General features: G+C 40.9%; 2 protein-coding genes across 8 annotated transcripts in view; one reads left to right on the top strand and one right to left on the bottom strand.

Annotated features, from left to right (window-relative positions):
* Positions 1-14,547, bottom strand: part of ADAMTS6 (ADAM metallopeptidase with thrombospondin type 1 motif 6) — a 430,884-nt gene that overhangs the window by 17,218 nt on the left and 399,119 nt on the right. The gene's annotated exons all lie outside the window — the stretch shown is intronic.
* The window catches only part of CWC27 (CWC27 spliceosome associated cyclophilin), a 276,896-nt gene that overhangs the window by 251,705 nt on the left and 10,644 nt on the right, over positions 1-14,547 (top strand). The window contains exons 14-15 of one of the 5 annotated variants that reach the window (XR_009731740.1): positions 12,221-12,384; positions 13,573-14,017. Coding sequence is in view for 2 of the 5 variants with exons in the window: in XM_061393410.1 (XP_061249394.1) it covers positions 1,936-2,098 (163 nt within the window). In the remaining 3 variants the exon portion in view is untranslated. Of the gene's footprint in view, positions 1-1,935; positions 2,376-12,220; positions 14,018-14,547 lie in introns of those variants that run through there. The other 4 variants (XR_009731741.1, XM_061393412.1, XM_061393410.1 and 1 more) reach the window with 4 other exon arrangements.

The raw sequence follows: 14,547 nt of genomic DNA, 5'->3' as shown, positions 1-14,547 counted from the left end.
TCGATTCAGTCTGGTTCTAATGGTCCCTTGCTACCATGGCTAATTGCCTTTTGCTAGTTGAGGATTGTTTTATTCTCAGATGCTAATACTTAAAGAGTGTAGAACATTGAAAGCATAAGAAAATCATACTCGGAGGATTCCATCTAATAAGCAATAATCCTATAATGCACTTTCTAAATAAGGCTGTTTCCAAGGTTAAAGCCATGAAAGTATAAAAAACCAGCAGTTCTCATGTGTGACACTGTTATGAAATCTAATGCAAATAATATATTAATAATAAAGTACAGAAATGCAAATGTGCTTTACTTCAGTTAGTAAATTAGACTCTGCTGCTGCTGCTGCTAAGTCGCTTCAGTCGTGTCCGACTCTGTGTGACCCCATAGACGGCCTCCTACAAGGCTCCTCTGTCCCTGGGACTCTCCAGGCAAGAACACTGGAGTGGGTTGCCACTTCCTTCTCCAATACATGAAAGTGAAAAGTGAAAGTGAAGTCGCTCAGTCGTGTCCGACTCTTCGCGACCTCATGGACTGCAGCCCACCAGGCTCCTCCGTCCATGGGATTTTCCAGGCAAGAGTGCTGGAGTGGGTGCCATTGCCGTCTCCAAAATTAGACTCTAGGTCATCCATATAATAATATCACTTGTACTCATTGCATTCTAATAAGCTTTTCTGGGAAAGAAGAGGTGTGAATGGTGGTAATACATAGCTTGTCAACTCGTGACAGTCAACCCTACTGAATTCTTTGCAATGGTAGTATCACTAATATTGTAACGTTTCATTTTGCTCACAAAATCTTTTTAGAATTCTTCAAAAATCTAAGTATATCCATGGGAATTCTTAACACAAGTAAACTTCACCCTGCATTTGTGGTACTGCAGGAAGAAAGGGTGTGGGAATTTCTGCTAGTACCTATCGCCCAGTCTGCTTATAGAGGGAAAAAGAAATCACTATAATATTTGGATTTCATCTGAAAGTTACAGCTGACATGTGGGGAGTGTTAATCCTTTAGGCAACTTAGCCATATCTGCTGTGATAAAGAAAAGTGCTGGGTACGCCTATTTTACAAATTGCTTAAATATCTACTGAGAAAAAGAAGCCTTAGTAGTTTCACTTATGTATCAAAACACTGAACTTTTTTCTTTCCAAATTTATTCAGCTGCCCTAGAATCTGGTTTGGGACTTCCCTATTTATTCCCAACACCTCCTAATGGGGGCAGAGCTAATCACTTACACGGTTCTGTGCTGCTAAGCATGGCCAACTTATGACCACTTAGGATTCAAGCACATGTTGATACCTTAAGACCAGTAAGCATTTGATAAAGTAGGGAAGCAGGGTGGTTAGATTTGTTGTAATCAACAGTAAGAGGAGGAAATTAATTCATGGATCTGTGCCCAAAACTCAGTTTCTTTTTGTACAAATTTTTTTTAAAACTCAGCAACTCCCCAGAAAAGGGAGTCATAACACCATTTAAACAGGAGTTTTCTGAGCACATTCCCTACTTGACCCGTTTAACTACTGCAAACAAAACACATCAGATAGGGCTGGTTTACTGTCAGGGTTTTGCTTTGCAATCTGGCTCACCCTGGCTCAGTGAGTGTGCTCTTTAAAGGAAGCTGACAGAATGTTCTCTGAGTTTAGTTGAAGGAAGACTTCTGGGTAGAACTCAACCTCCCATTAGAGAAGGAACCTCAAGTGAAGTCTGAAGCACAGAGACTCACTACTAGAAATACAAACCAACAAAACAAACTCCAGACATGTTTTTCAAATTTAAGTGTTTTCTGAGAAGTTGGTTTCCATGTGGTTTAAGCACCAGTAAACAATAAACCCATCTTGATGTTTTGTAGCCTTTTGGTTCATTATGCCAAGACAAGTGTAGTGTAGAACTTCTTTCAGTTCTTATGCCAAAATCAGTGAACCATCTCTCTCCCACTTTAGGATGTCGCATGTACTTCAGTTTGAGGATAAAAGCAGAAAAGTGAAAGATGCAAGCATGCAAGACTCAGACACATTTGAAATCTATGATCCTCGGAATCCAGTGAATAAGAGGAGGAGGGAAGAAAGCAAAAAGCTGATGAGAGAGAAAAAGGAAAGAAGATAAAATGAGAGCAATGATAACCAGAACTCGCTGGAAATGTGCCCACAATAAATGGCCTTATAATAGCCATTGTTCCCAACAGCATCACTTAAGGGTGTGAAAAGAAGTATTTTTGAACCTGTTGTCTGGTTTTGAAAAGCAATTATCTTCTTATGTAAATTGTGGAATGACGTAAGCAAATGCTTTTGGCTACTGGTATATGTTTTTTTCTTTTTTCTAATTGACCTTTTGTATTGCTAAATCTGAAATAAAATCACTTTCCTTCCAGTTTACATATTAACCATTTGCAGACCACGCAAGCCTGTTTGTATCTTTTTACCCTAAAATCTGTGAAGCCTTTGTTTTCAAGATTTTTTTATAAAAGTTTTACAGGAAGAATATTTAAGGGAAACCTCCTTGGCATTCTGCTATCTTTGAAATATAATTGTTAAATTATGTAATATAAAGATTGGTAGGTTTGTTTTGCATATAAATATCTAAAAATAGCCAAGTCAGTAAGACTTCATTGCCTTAAGTCTTCAGGAACCCCTAAGTGAACGCTGACACCCGCGTCTAGGTCAGTACCTGGGCTTAATGCAGTCCAGACACGACCACACCACGTAATACCAGCCAAGCTCACTGCAGACCATGGCCCGACACCATCCACCTGCCCTTCTCAGCACAGCAGCAGCAGGAGCATGTACAGAGGCCCCATCCTGGCAACAGAACTCATTAAGAATTTAGCCTTTTATGACAATCGGTCATGCTATTTACTCTATATTATCTATTTAGTCAATATCTTCTAGGATCTGAATGCCAAAATTATTACCACAGGTTAACGCTCAGTTACCTAATAAAACCTTACCAGCTACATATTTTCAGATAGTGTCTCATCAGTTCTCTCTTTTGAAGTGGAACCCAATAGGCTTTCTTTATGAAGCTACCAGGTGGCAGAAGTGATAAAGAATGTGCCTGCCAAAGCAGGAGATGTAGAGAGATGCGGGCAGAATCCCTGGGTCGGGAAGGTCCCTCGGAGGAGGGCGTGGCAACCCACTCCAGTATTCTTGCCTGGTTTTCCACAGAGGAGCCTGGCAGGCTACAGGCCTTGGGGCTGCCCAGAGTCGGACAACTGAAGCAACTTGGCACACACACGCAGGCTTTCTTGACAGCAGTTTCTCTACAACATAGTCCCAGACACTACAAGTGTAGCAGCAGCAGCCTCACTTCTGGCCATGTTAGAAAAGCAAATTCTTGCCATACTACCCACCACCACTGCCTCCATCTAGACTGAATGTGAAACTTTGATCATAGAGAGCTTGTTAAACAACCTTCCAGCTTCACTGCTGGTGATCCAGTCTTTGAGACCAGCAATATCTAGTGAAGTTTAAAATGTTCATATCCAGTGATCCAAAATTTCAAATCTAGGTCTGCCCCCTAAAGAAATTCTCACACACTGCTCAAGGGAACTGTACTAAATATACATTGAAGTATCAACCAAAGACTAAGTTATTGTATATCCATGCTGCGGAATACTTTGTAAGCAGTAAAGATCAATAAACCAGACCTCTGTGTATTAGTTTCTCTTAAAAATAATGTGAGGAAAAGGAAACCTCCCATATAAAAATGTAAAATATGCAACTCACGATTATATATTATTTATGGATGTACACATGTAGCAAAAGTATAAAAACAAAAAAATAGTGTTTACCTCTAAGGAGGCAAAAGGAATACACAGGGAGATTCACTTAGGTTTGTAATGTTTGATTTCTTAAGATAGATAGATGTTGGGTAGTCAATCCTCACTATATTTTTCTCTATACATTTTGGTATGCCTGGAATATTTCATAATTTATTCTTTATGATCATATCTAGAACCTGGGGTGAGAAGACAGAAGGACAATCCCTTTCTTTTTTGCACAGAAGTAGGACAAAGTTTCAAAGAGGAGAGGGATATGACAAAAGTTTTCTGGGAAATAGATGCAAAGTCACCAAAAAATAAGCCAGTGTTTGGAAATGTGCCCTGTCTTTCCCTCATCACTGTAATAGCAGTTGTATTACAGAGGTTCACAAAGCAAAAGGCTCTTTTCTCAGCTCACGAAGTCTCTGTTGGTTACTGTTGAAAAGTATTACCACTAGATCTGTTTGAAGTACCCCATAGGTTTTCTCTATCATTCCTCCAAGACTGTGTCCACCTAAAACAGTGGTTTTGTCTCCAAAACAGAAGGAACCTCAGGTCTCTGGGGCGCAACCGGAAGACTAGTGTTTATAGGCTGAAAAAGAGAACTGAATGACAGAATTAAAACAGGTTGGCTGAGTGCTCCTTATGTTGCTTTAACTGCAAGGAGCAGAAAGATCTGAAATTCTACAGAGATTAGAATCTAATCAGAATTTCACCATGATAATAAAACTGACTTTGAACTTAACCAAATAATAGCAGTAGCAATTTTGAAAAGCTTAAGAACGTGGTTAAACTGTTATATATGATATTAAATGTGCTTATAGCAAAATCTTTGGAAATGTCACAGGAACATGTTTCAGTGCAGTTCAGTTCAGTCGCTCAGTCGTGTCCGACTCTTTGAGACCCCATGAATCACAGCACGCCAGGCTTCCCTGTCCATCACCAACTCCCGGAGTTCACTCAGACTCACGTCCGTCGAGTCGGTGATGCCATCCTGCCATCTCATCCTCTGTCGTCCCCTTCTCCTCCTGCCCCCAGCCCCTCCCAGCATCAGGGTCTTGTCCAATGAGTCAACTCTTCACATGAGGTGGCCAAAGTACGGGAGTTTCAGCTTTAGCATCAGTCCTTCCAAAGAACACCCAGGACTGCTCTCCTTTAGAATGGACTGGTTGGATCGCCTTGCAGTCCAAGGGACTCTCAAGAGTCTGTTTGGGCCATGCAAATTGCAAAAAAAGAAAAAAAAGAATTCAAAGAAAAAAGAGAAAATATGTAAGAAAATTAGCCTTTATAGTTCATTCTAGTTTTACATTTATTTGGGCTTATTTTTCTCTATATGCATCCTCTAGGGATGTGTTATCCTGAAACAGTGAAGTCTGGTAGCCTTCTTGTTCACTGTCTTTGGTGATGCTGGACATTGTAGAGAGCAGAGACAAAAGCAACTCCCAGCAATTTTTTTTTCCTCATTTTCCTGACAAGCCATTTTTTTCACATTGGTTAAAGCTTATGGCAAGGTCAAAATTAAAATTCACTCTAGACCTCCCCTTTCTCAATAGGTAATTGAAGAAATGCAGATCTCTAGAATTCTTAATGATATAATAGCAAAATGCACATTATCACATGCCTGCAGCTCTCTGTATGCTCCGAGGCCACGCAGTCAGTAATACGTCTGCTGCCTCTAAAACAGGGACGCCATAGAACAAGGTCATTAAAAAAGTGTGAGGAGATAAGTGGTTTGCTGCTGTTGTTTTTAGAACAAGTTCAATAAACTATGGTGTCCTTATCAACTGTCACTACCAAGTCTCTTGATAGGATCTGACGTGTGAGGTACATAAACCTGTGCTGTTGTATCACTGTGGCCTGAGTGAAAAGGTTAGATAAATGCAGAATATTGCCCCAACATGCTGTTTAATCTTGGTGATAACAAGAAAGAAAATGGATGTGTGAAGTGAGTTACCATTGAGGGTTGTATCTGTATAAGCAATTTGTATATACGGGGTGTAGAGAAGTTAAGAGGGGTTACATTCTTTGACACCGTCATTCACAAAAAAAAAAAAAAAAAGGGAGGTCTGGTGTCTCTATGGCTTTGACTCCTTTCCAGTGACTACAGTTTATCCTGCGATACCACTTCTGCTTCCTAGAAACCAGGAGGGCTTCCTGTCCCATATATATTTTATCTCCGTTCTTTTAGCTTTTAATTAAGGCGAAATAGGAGCCATATTTTAAAGAAATCCTTTCTAATAAGGATTCAATGAAATCCAAATTCCTAGAGAAATAAAACAATCTTAACAAGACGAGTATTAAAAGTCCCCATAAGAAGTATGCTTGTGGAAAGAATAGTCATTATTCCTCAAAATCTTCTTTGCAAAGCCATACTCGAACATCTTTGTCACAGGTTCTAAGGGCTGTGCTAATCCCTGGGCAGTTTTCAACGGTGCGCTGCTTAACTGGCTCCGTAAAAAACAGAAGGCAAGCAAAGCCCTGATTTGCATCATTTGCCAACTTCTGTGGTGTAAATACTCTCACCGTGGCTGATTTCAAGCCACCAAAGGTAGCTCTCGGCTACAACTGGTTATTTTTCCCATTCTGTTTCATTGCTAAACAAGAACTTCTATAGTAACTATTGCGCTGGCCCTAAAGAACTCACAAAGGTTTTTAACCTTTTTTCCAAGATGACAGTCTTCAGGGGTATTTCTCTTTTATGTGATTACTTCAGACAGTTTGGTGAAGTTCTAAACTGTAGCAACATCTGCACCCTATGCTTTTCATGATGAGTTTGCATCTTTAGGTTATCTGCTGAGAGAGTTTTCTGAAGTCACTTGGCTCACATTTATTTTTCCCTCTGCTCATCTTTTTGCCTCAATTTAGTCCAAATCTCACAGAATAAAGGGGGAGGGAGAAGGAAATGTAATTACATTTCTTTGAATTATTTTCTGTAAGTGATAATGTAGAAATTCATCATTTAAATTTTTTGGAAGATATTTTGGGCTAAGGTTGGAGAATCCTACCTGGAGAGAACACCAGCTTCTAAATGAAATGCAGACAGGAATCTGGTCTCTCTCTTCCACATCTGCTGGGGATTATTCCTTTAAGGTTAGATCATGATATTAATTCACATTACTTGATCAGTAAGAACATCTTCTGAAGGCTTTCTTCACAGCACCAGTCAAAAAGAAGGTGTTCTTAATCTTTTAGAAAATTGTTATTTTCTCATTCCATGATGCCAGAAATGATAATCATTGCTGCAGTTCCAGTACTTTTTAATAATCAGGATAATTTTGAGAGCAGAAAACTCTTATGTGATTTTCTCATTTGTTTTCTGATTAATATAATAGGAGCTTTGTTATTCAAATGCTTCAATAAGAATATATTTGAAACAAAGGGCATCATGTATTGAAAACATATTTGAAATGAAAGGCATCATGTATAGAAAATAAATGACTACTCTAAAGTAGTATCTATTCTATGGCTAGTTCTCACTGCTTATGAGTAAATTTAAAATTTGTGAACTACCTTTTTTTTTGTATTATGTGTGTAAATTGTTCTTTAATTTGCAATTTTTGAGGAAATATTTTATTTAGGGTAAGAGGAATGTGATCTCTGCTCTAAACTTTTATTATATTATTGGTGTAAATGAATACAGTAGTTAAGAATGGGTACTATCTCCCAAGCAACCAAGAAATTCAATTAGTGATTTTTAAATTAATTTAGAAAAGTTGTGCATGTGAGGTGTGGGTCCATTTCGGAGAGAAGTTTCCTAATGTCCATCTTGTGGATTTCATGTGTCATCAAGCCAACATGTCCAACGCTGAACCCGTCTGCACCTCCGAGCCCTTCTTGCCCTGGATCTGCTTCTCCTGCACTTTCCCCCATCTTCCCCATTGGCAGTGAGACTTTTCTAGTTGCTCAGGCCAAATAGTTTGGATTCCTGTCTTCATCTCACACCCTGTATCCAGTCCGTTATGATAATCTGTTGGCTCAACCGTTGACATATACCCAGAATTTCACCATTTTTTTACCACTTCCCACTGTTACCAACCCTGGTCAAAGGGACCATCAGCGTTCGTGTGGACACCTATAACAGCACCATAACCAGTCTCCCTGCTTCCACCCTTGTTTCCCTAAAGTTATTAACAACACAGCAGCCAAGTGAACCCTTTTAAACATAAGTCATATTGTTACACTTCTCTGCTCAAAACCCGTCAGCGTCTCCCCATTTCACTCACAGTAAAACCCACAGCCTCACAATGGCCTACGAGGCTCTGGAGGACCACTGTCCCCTCCCTCAGTCTCTGACTCCCCGCTTAGTACACTCCTCCTCGTCACTGGACTGACCACACCGTGTGTGCGGTTCTGCATCAGACGAGCCAGATGCCGTCCTCTCGGGTGCTGTGCACTAGCCAGTTCCTCCGCCTGACCTCTTGTCCTCCACACCCAAGTCCCACATCTCCTTCAAGTCTGCTCAAATGGCCCTTTTCTCATTATGGTCTACAGTGACCCACTCAACTTTAAAATTGCAACCTACCCCACCCCGCATGCTCAGTTTCTCTACGCCTCCCACTGTAGTTATATTCAATGGCACTACAAACTCCTAAGCACTCTTCCTTATTAATTTATTTAACTCTTACAAACAACCCTATGGAGGAAGTACGAACTCTTGTTACCATTTTACAGGTGAGAAATTAAGCTTTACAGATGTTAATTGTTGTTTATCATAATCTCCCACCATAGAATGCCCTCCAGGAGGACAAGGAGTTTGGTCAGTTTTACTATTGATCCAGTGCCTAGAACCATGCCTAGCAAAGACAGACGCTTAATATTTGTTGAATGAATAACCCTCCCTCCAAAGGAAAAAAAAAAAAAACAGGATCCATTATAGAACTGAGGCTTCCCTGGTGGCTCAGACGCTAAAGAATCTACCTGCAATGTGGGAGACCCAGATTCAGTCCCTGGGTTGGGAAGATGCCCTGGAGAAGGAAATGGCAACACATTCCAGTATACTTGCCTGGAGAAGCCCATGGACAGAGCAGCCTGGCAGGCTACAGTCCATGGGGTCGCAACGAGTTGGACATGACTGAGCAACCAATGTTATATAGTGTTAATCTGTATTTTATCACTTAATATTACCATCATAGCCTTGAAACTCCAGTACTTTGGCCACCTCATGCGAAGAGTTGACTCATTGGAAAAGACTCTGATGCTGGGAGGGATTGGGGGCAGGAGGAGAAGGGGATGACAGAGGATGAGATGGCTGAATGGCATCACTGACTCGATGGACATGAGTCTGGGTGAACTCCAGGAGTTGGTGATGGATAGGGAGGCCTGGCGTGCTGCGATTCATGGGGTCGCAAGGAGTCGGACACGACTGAGCAACTGAACTGAACTGGATTACCATCATTTCAGAAAGTTAGGACATTTTTATACTAAAAATGAAGGAAGGTTATAACTTCAGTTCAGAAACAGCTCTAATATTTGAAGAAATTTAACTTTAGGAAAACTTACTACATTGTCCTTTTCTCATTCTACTATAAGACACTTTGTCACAGGTGGGCACAGATCCAAAGAGCATTTGGAGAGACCTGTGGTCTGTAGGAAAACATACATGGCTTCCTTGAGTACCTGCTCTTTATAGAAAGCGATATTCTAACTCCTGAGACGGGAGGGAGCCGAGGCCCAACAGGTAATGTGTAGAAACCAGACGTGTAATGTGTATAAGGCTTCAGACATGCAACTGATTTAACAGAAAAACCATATAACCTCTTAATATCAGTTTTCTCCTCTCACATGGGAACAGTATCAGCTGCCTTACCTACCTGTCACAGTCAAAAGAAGGGATAAACACAAAAACCAAGCTTTATAAAGCATATAATGATAACAGCTAACATTTAATGGATGCTTCCTTTATGCCAGACACTCTTCTAAGTACTTTATCTGTATTAACTCTTTTAATCCTTATAAACAACTCTATGAGATAGGCTCTACTGTTGTCTCCATTTTACAAATGAGGAGGAGACTTGAAGCTTAGCAAAGTTAAGCAATGTGTCCAGGTCACACATGAAGTAAAGCAGCTTGCTGAAATTTAAAACAAGACTGAACCCAGAGTTCTGAGTTGGTCACTAGACTACCATGCCTCTTGCTATACAAACCAGACTGCTTTACAGTACACCTCTCGAATACCTATAGGGTTACAATCCAAAGGAGGCTAACAGCCCAGAAGAAAGACACAACACAGTGACTTCAGTTGACAAGAGTTATATGTGTAAGAACGAAGTGAGTGCTAGAATGAACACAGACTGTAGTTTAGTGGGATTAGTCTAGAACTGCTTTGTGGCGGAGGGAATTCTGACCATAATTTGGAAGGAAGGGAGAACATGGCATTGAGGAGACAGGTCATGCTGCAGGTGGAGAGAACGTTATGCAGACAAGCCATTAGGACAAATGCAGGAGACAGTGATGTGTCTACATGATGCCAAAACATCTGGTCAATTCAGTTTAAAAAAAAAAACTCTATCAGCATAGATTTCTTCAGTCAATCCAGATGTTTGGCGTCCTGTAGACAAAACATCCAGATGATTAACTGAAGATCTGACAGAGTTGACTGAATTAACCAGATGTTGTAGCATTGTATAGACATCGTGTCAGGACATTTGTTTGGCTGGAGTGGGGTCCAGCTGTCAAGGAGATAATGGTCTGGGCAATGAGAGAGGACTGGAGCTTGCATTTGACGCAACTGGGAGCTGCTGGGAGAGGCGTGTGATGGAAAGGATGCTTAAGGAAGAGGATTCTAACAACCATGTGAAGAAAAAAATATGGTGAGAGGAAAAGTTGCAGACAGGAAAGAGGATGTGAGTAGAGTGCAGGTGTGTGTGAGGTAATTAGAGCCTGGACCAGAATCAGGCTGGGGAAAGAAACAGGAAGGAGCGGATCTGAAAAACATTACAGAAAAAGAACAGGAAGTCATGATGGGCTAGACAAGGGAGTGAAACTGCACATCACCCCAAGGTTGGAAGCCTCCAGGCCTGGGAAAGCAGCTGCCGTCAGCCTCGCCACAGTAGTGAACCAAGACGGAATTCCCAAGAGACCTCCCCCACGCACCTCCACCCAGAGGCCAGAGCCGGGCCCACAGGCAGAGGGAACTTGGTTGGAGACCACAAACACAACTCTTATGCAAGGCTCCCTATTCCTTTTAGAGCCACCTAAATGATTTCCCTTCAAATCCAATTTCATGCAAGGATTGAGAATGCTAGATTAAGACTGTTAGGTAGACCCAACTTCAGCCAAAAAAGACAATATTTTGATGTAATTTGCCTTTATACAGTATATAATGTAAACTAAGATCTATAGAGGTATGACTAAATTAGATGAGATTAAGAGAAAAAAATATAACCTATATTACCTAGTTAGCATTATAAAATCCTGTTAACAGGCACAATTAATGGCTGAATTCAAGAATTTATATATCTTTTAAAATCCTTAATTTATGAAACCTTGGAACATTGACTCTTGGTTTGGATATTCTGCAGATTTTTAAAAATTGCAAATATCTTATCTGACAAGAATCAAGTTTATATTTATCTCTAAAGAGTCACAAATTCTAAATTACTAGGATTCAAACTATGGTAACTGTGATAGTGTGCTCCTGTTTATTTTTAAAAATGCCAAATATTCATGGTTTTGAAAATTCGCAGTTTCAAATGTTTTCAGCCCCAGGTTTATCAGTCCACCCAACCAGCGCGTGCCCTTTACAATAACACCCAGGATTTCTTCAACTGTTTCCTTGTTCATTTCAGGAGGCAAGAAACCATCAGCAGAGGTTTGTTGTTGTTGTTCAGTCATTGTGTCCAACTCTTTGCCACCCCACAGACTGCAGCACGCCAGGCCTCCCAGTCCCTCACCATCTGCCAGAGCTTGCTCAAACCCATGTCCATTGAATCGGTGATGCCATCCAACCATCTCATCCTCTGCCGTCCCCTTCTCCGCCCTCCTGTCAACAGAGGTTACTCTCTGTTCATGGTTTGCAGCAAAACCGAGAATTTCTCTCTCTCCCTCTCTCCCCTCCCATCTCTCTCTCCTTCCTCCTCCCCCCACCAGAGAAACAACACAGAATGTGAGACCATAAATATATTGATGCGTTCCAAATCACCATGGGGGAGGTGGAAGGGTCAGGAAGCTTGTTAAAATCAATTTCCCAGACCTCTGAAATGACAAGTCTGTTGATCTGGGGTGGGAGCCCAAGCATCTGTTGCTTTTTCTGTTAGATTTTTAACAAACTTCCCCAACACTTCTGATGCCTGTTTCCTGAAAATCAGACTTAGATGCTGCCCTAAAGCAGAAAGCTAGAGAATGAAATGCATCTATTGGAAATGCAAATTTAAAATGGTAAAACGTAGATTAAAATTATTTCACATCCCTTAGTCCTTCCTTTATGTAATAAGTGCCTAAGTAAATTCACTGTGTTCTATGATATGCAGAATGTTTCACAGAAACTGCATAAAGCCAAGCACACCTATGCAATCAAGCTAGAAGTGCAGAAGACAAATGGGACAGCTTGTCTATTCTCAGTTCACAGCAGTGGCCACGACAGCCCTTCCCGAACACAATGTGTACATGATGCGAAATATAATTAATGATCTCGGTAAGTATTTCTAGTGCTCCAAGGCTGAGTAACTTATCAGATAGAAAAAACAGTTGAGTTCACCAAAACAATGGGTGATTTATCCAGGTGTGTTTGAATATAACCTTCCCACAGCCATCTTTTTGTAAGAAATACTTCAAAGTTAGTAGATAGCAAACTATTCAAAAAGTTAATCAGTGAAATGTCCCGCATCATAACATCAAGATTACCGTGTTTGTTCTCTACATATAATCCCTTAGGTATCCTTTTCTGGCAGTACTAAATCTGCTACAAGAAATATTAGTGGATTTTTTCCCCTGGTACTATGGCTTCATTTGCCTTAAGCTTAACTCACTCTCAGAAATCTTTTCCCCAAGGATATAGGAATAAGAATAAATTGGGAGAACCTTATTAGGGGCCCTTCATTACCTAAGGTGTAACAATTAAAAGTCAAACTTACTTTTATTGTGCTTTGAATGATGCTTTGGGAACAATCAAGGGTCTCATATGTAACTCAAGTAGTTTTGACTTGAGTAGTGATTCTTTCCCACTTCGCATTCTGCCACTTTCAAATCTCATCTGCAACCATGGGGAATGGGAGAGAATTAGGACAAGCTAGGATTACAAAAGAAAACCCTTAGGAACTTTCAGAATATAAAAAGCCCTTGCCTTCTGATACAGGTTAAAATGAAGATTCATTTCCAATGATCCTCTTTTATCCCATGGCATGTGCTCTAGAGCCTGAGCATCTATCTGCCTCTACATCCTCTGATCAAAGAAGACAGCTTGCCTTTGCTTCTGAACCAAACCTGGTCTCTTTCATTGGTTCAAACAACACTAGGGGTTGGGAGGAGAACCCTTGTTGGGGCTTGACTTCACAGGGTTTATAACACTACCTTCTTGGAACTCTCTCCTCCCACCTCTTAATCCTGACTCTCCCCCTTTTTTTTTTTTTTTTAACTCTGATCTTAGATGCTGGGTCTGAAATACTCCCTGAGATAAAATGGCCTTCAGAGCCCAGGCATTTAACAGGTGGAAGCTAAAAGTGCTGCCTGTTCCACATGACTTAGCCTGTACCACCTCACTTTCCCACCACGAATACTCATCAAATACTTGTCTGCCTGTAAAACCTGTGGCACAAGCTAGCCGATTTAGTGACAAGACAGTAATTTATGACTTGGGCCATCCGATGTTCTATCTCACCTGCAGAGGCCCATGGCTTGTTCAATAAATAGATCCGCCTGGAAGTTGAGACTCTACGATAACTAAAGAGGCTTCTCAGCATCACCATTCGGGACCACAGCCCTCTTCCTCTGGCCCCCAACCATCTGCAGCACTTGGAGAAGATGGTTTTTCACCAGGCCTACAATTTCATGGCCACCCAGTAAGATGTGGAAGAAAGACACTCTTTCCAGGCCTGTGAGCTATATGAGTAGCCAAAGTGTCTCTCCACAGGCTGGCAATAGTCCCAGGTTTAAGAACGAGGTCCTCATGACCTGCTGAGCTGGGAGAATATTGTGTTCCTGGATGACAACCTGCCTTTGGCTCCCGGGTGAACCCTCTCTGTAGGTATAATGTGAAAATGTGTTTAGTGCCTCTCTTCAAAGAAAACCTCCTCTCTGCTGACAAGGGTTAGTAATATGCTAAAATGGTACACTTACGTCTCTCTCTCCTTTATCCAAGACACTTAGTGTCTCCTGAGGTTTGCTAGTTAATAACAGGGCTTTTTTTTTCCCCCTGACAATCCCATCAAGTATCACCTGAAGAAGGGCTAGCCATTTCAAAATCCATAGTAGCCAAAGAATTCTTCTAGCCCCTGCATGCACCTGAACGCAGCTCCTCTTGTCTTCTATCCCACATTATCCTTACTGCTTTTCAATAAAGTATCTCCTACAAATAGAGGGGAAAATATTTTTTATTTTGTTTTTCTGCAAGTGCACTTTTTTCCAATCATCTTACGTGCTGGAAGTTAAGTAAACAGTGACCTAAAAATGTTGCAGCACCTTCAAGAACCAAGTTTTTTTTTTTTTTTCCCCTCTGTCTCGTCCAATATGATGGGGCCAAGTTTGACATTTCCAGAGTATTTAAAATATAAGGCTAAAATATAACCTTGGTGGTCATTGGCCTGACATGAGTCTCATTAAATTTAAGGAAACTGCTTCCAGGATACGACTTAGATGCTTC

Source organism: Bos javanicus, chromosome 20, assembly GCF_032452875.1.
Source record: "Bos javanicus breed banteng chromosome 20, ARS-OSU_banteng_1.0, whole genome shotgun sequence".
NCBI lineage: Eukaryota > Metazoa > Chordata > Mammalia > Artiodactyla > Bovidae > Bos > Bos javanicus.
Note: the sequence above shows the minus strand (reverse complement) of the source record. Positions and strands in the feature narration are given on the sequence as shown.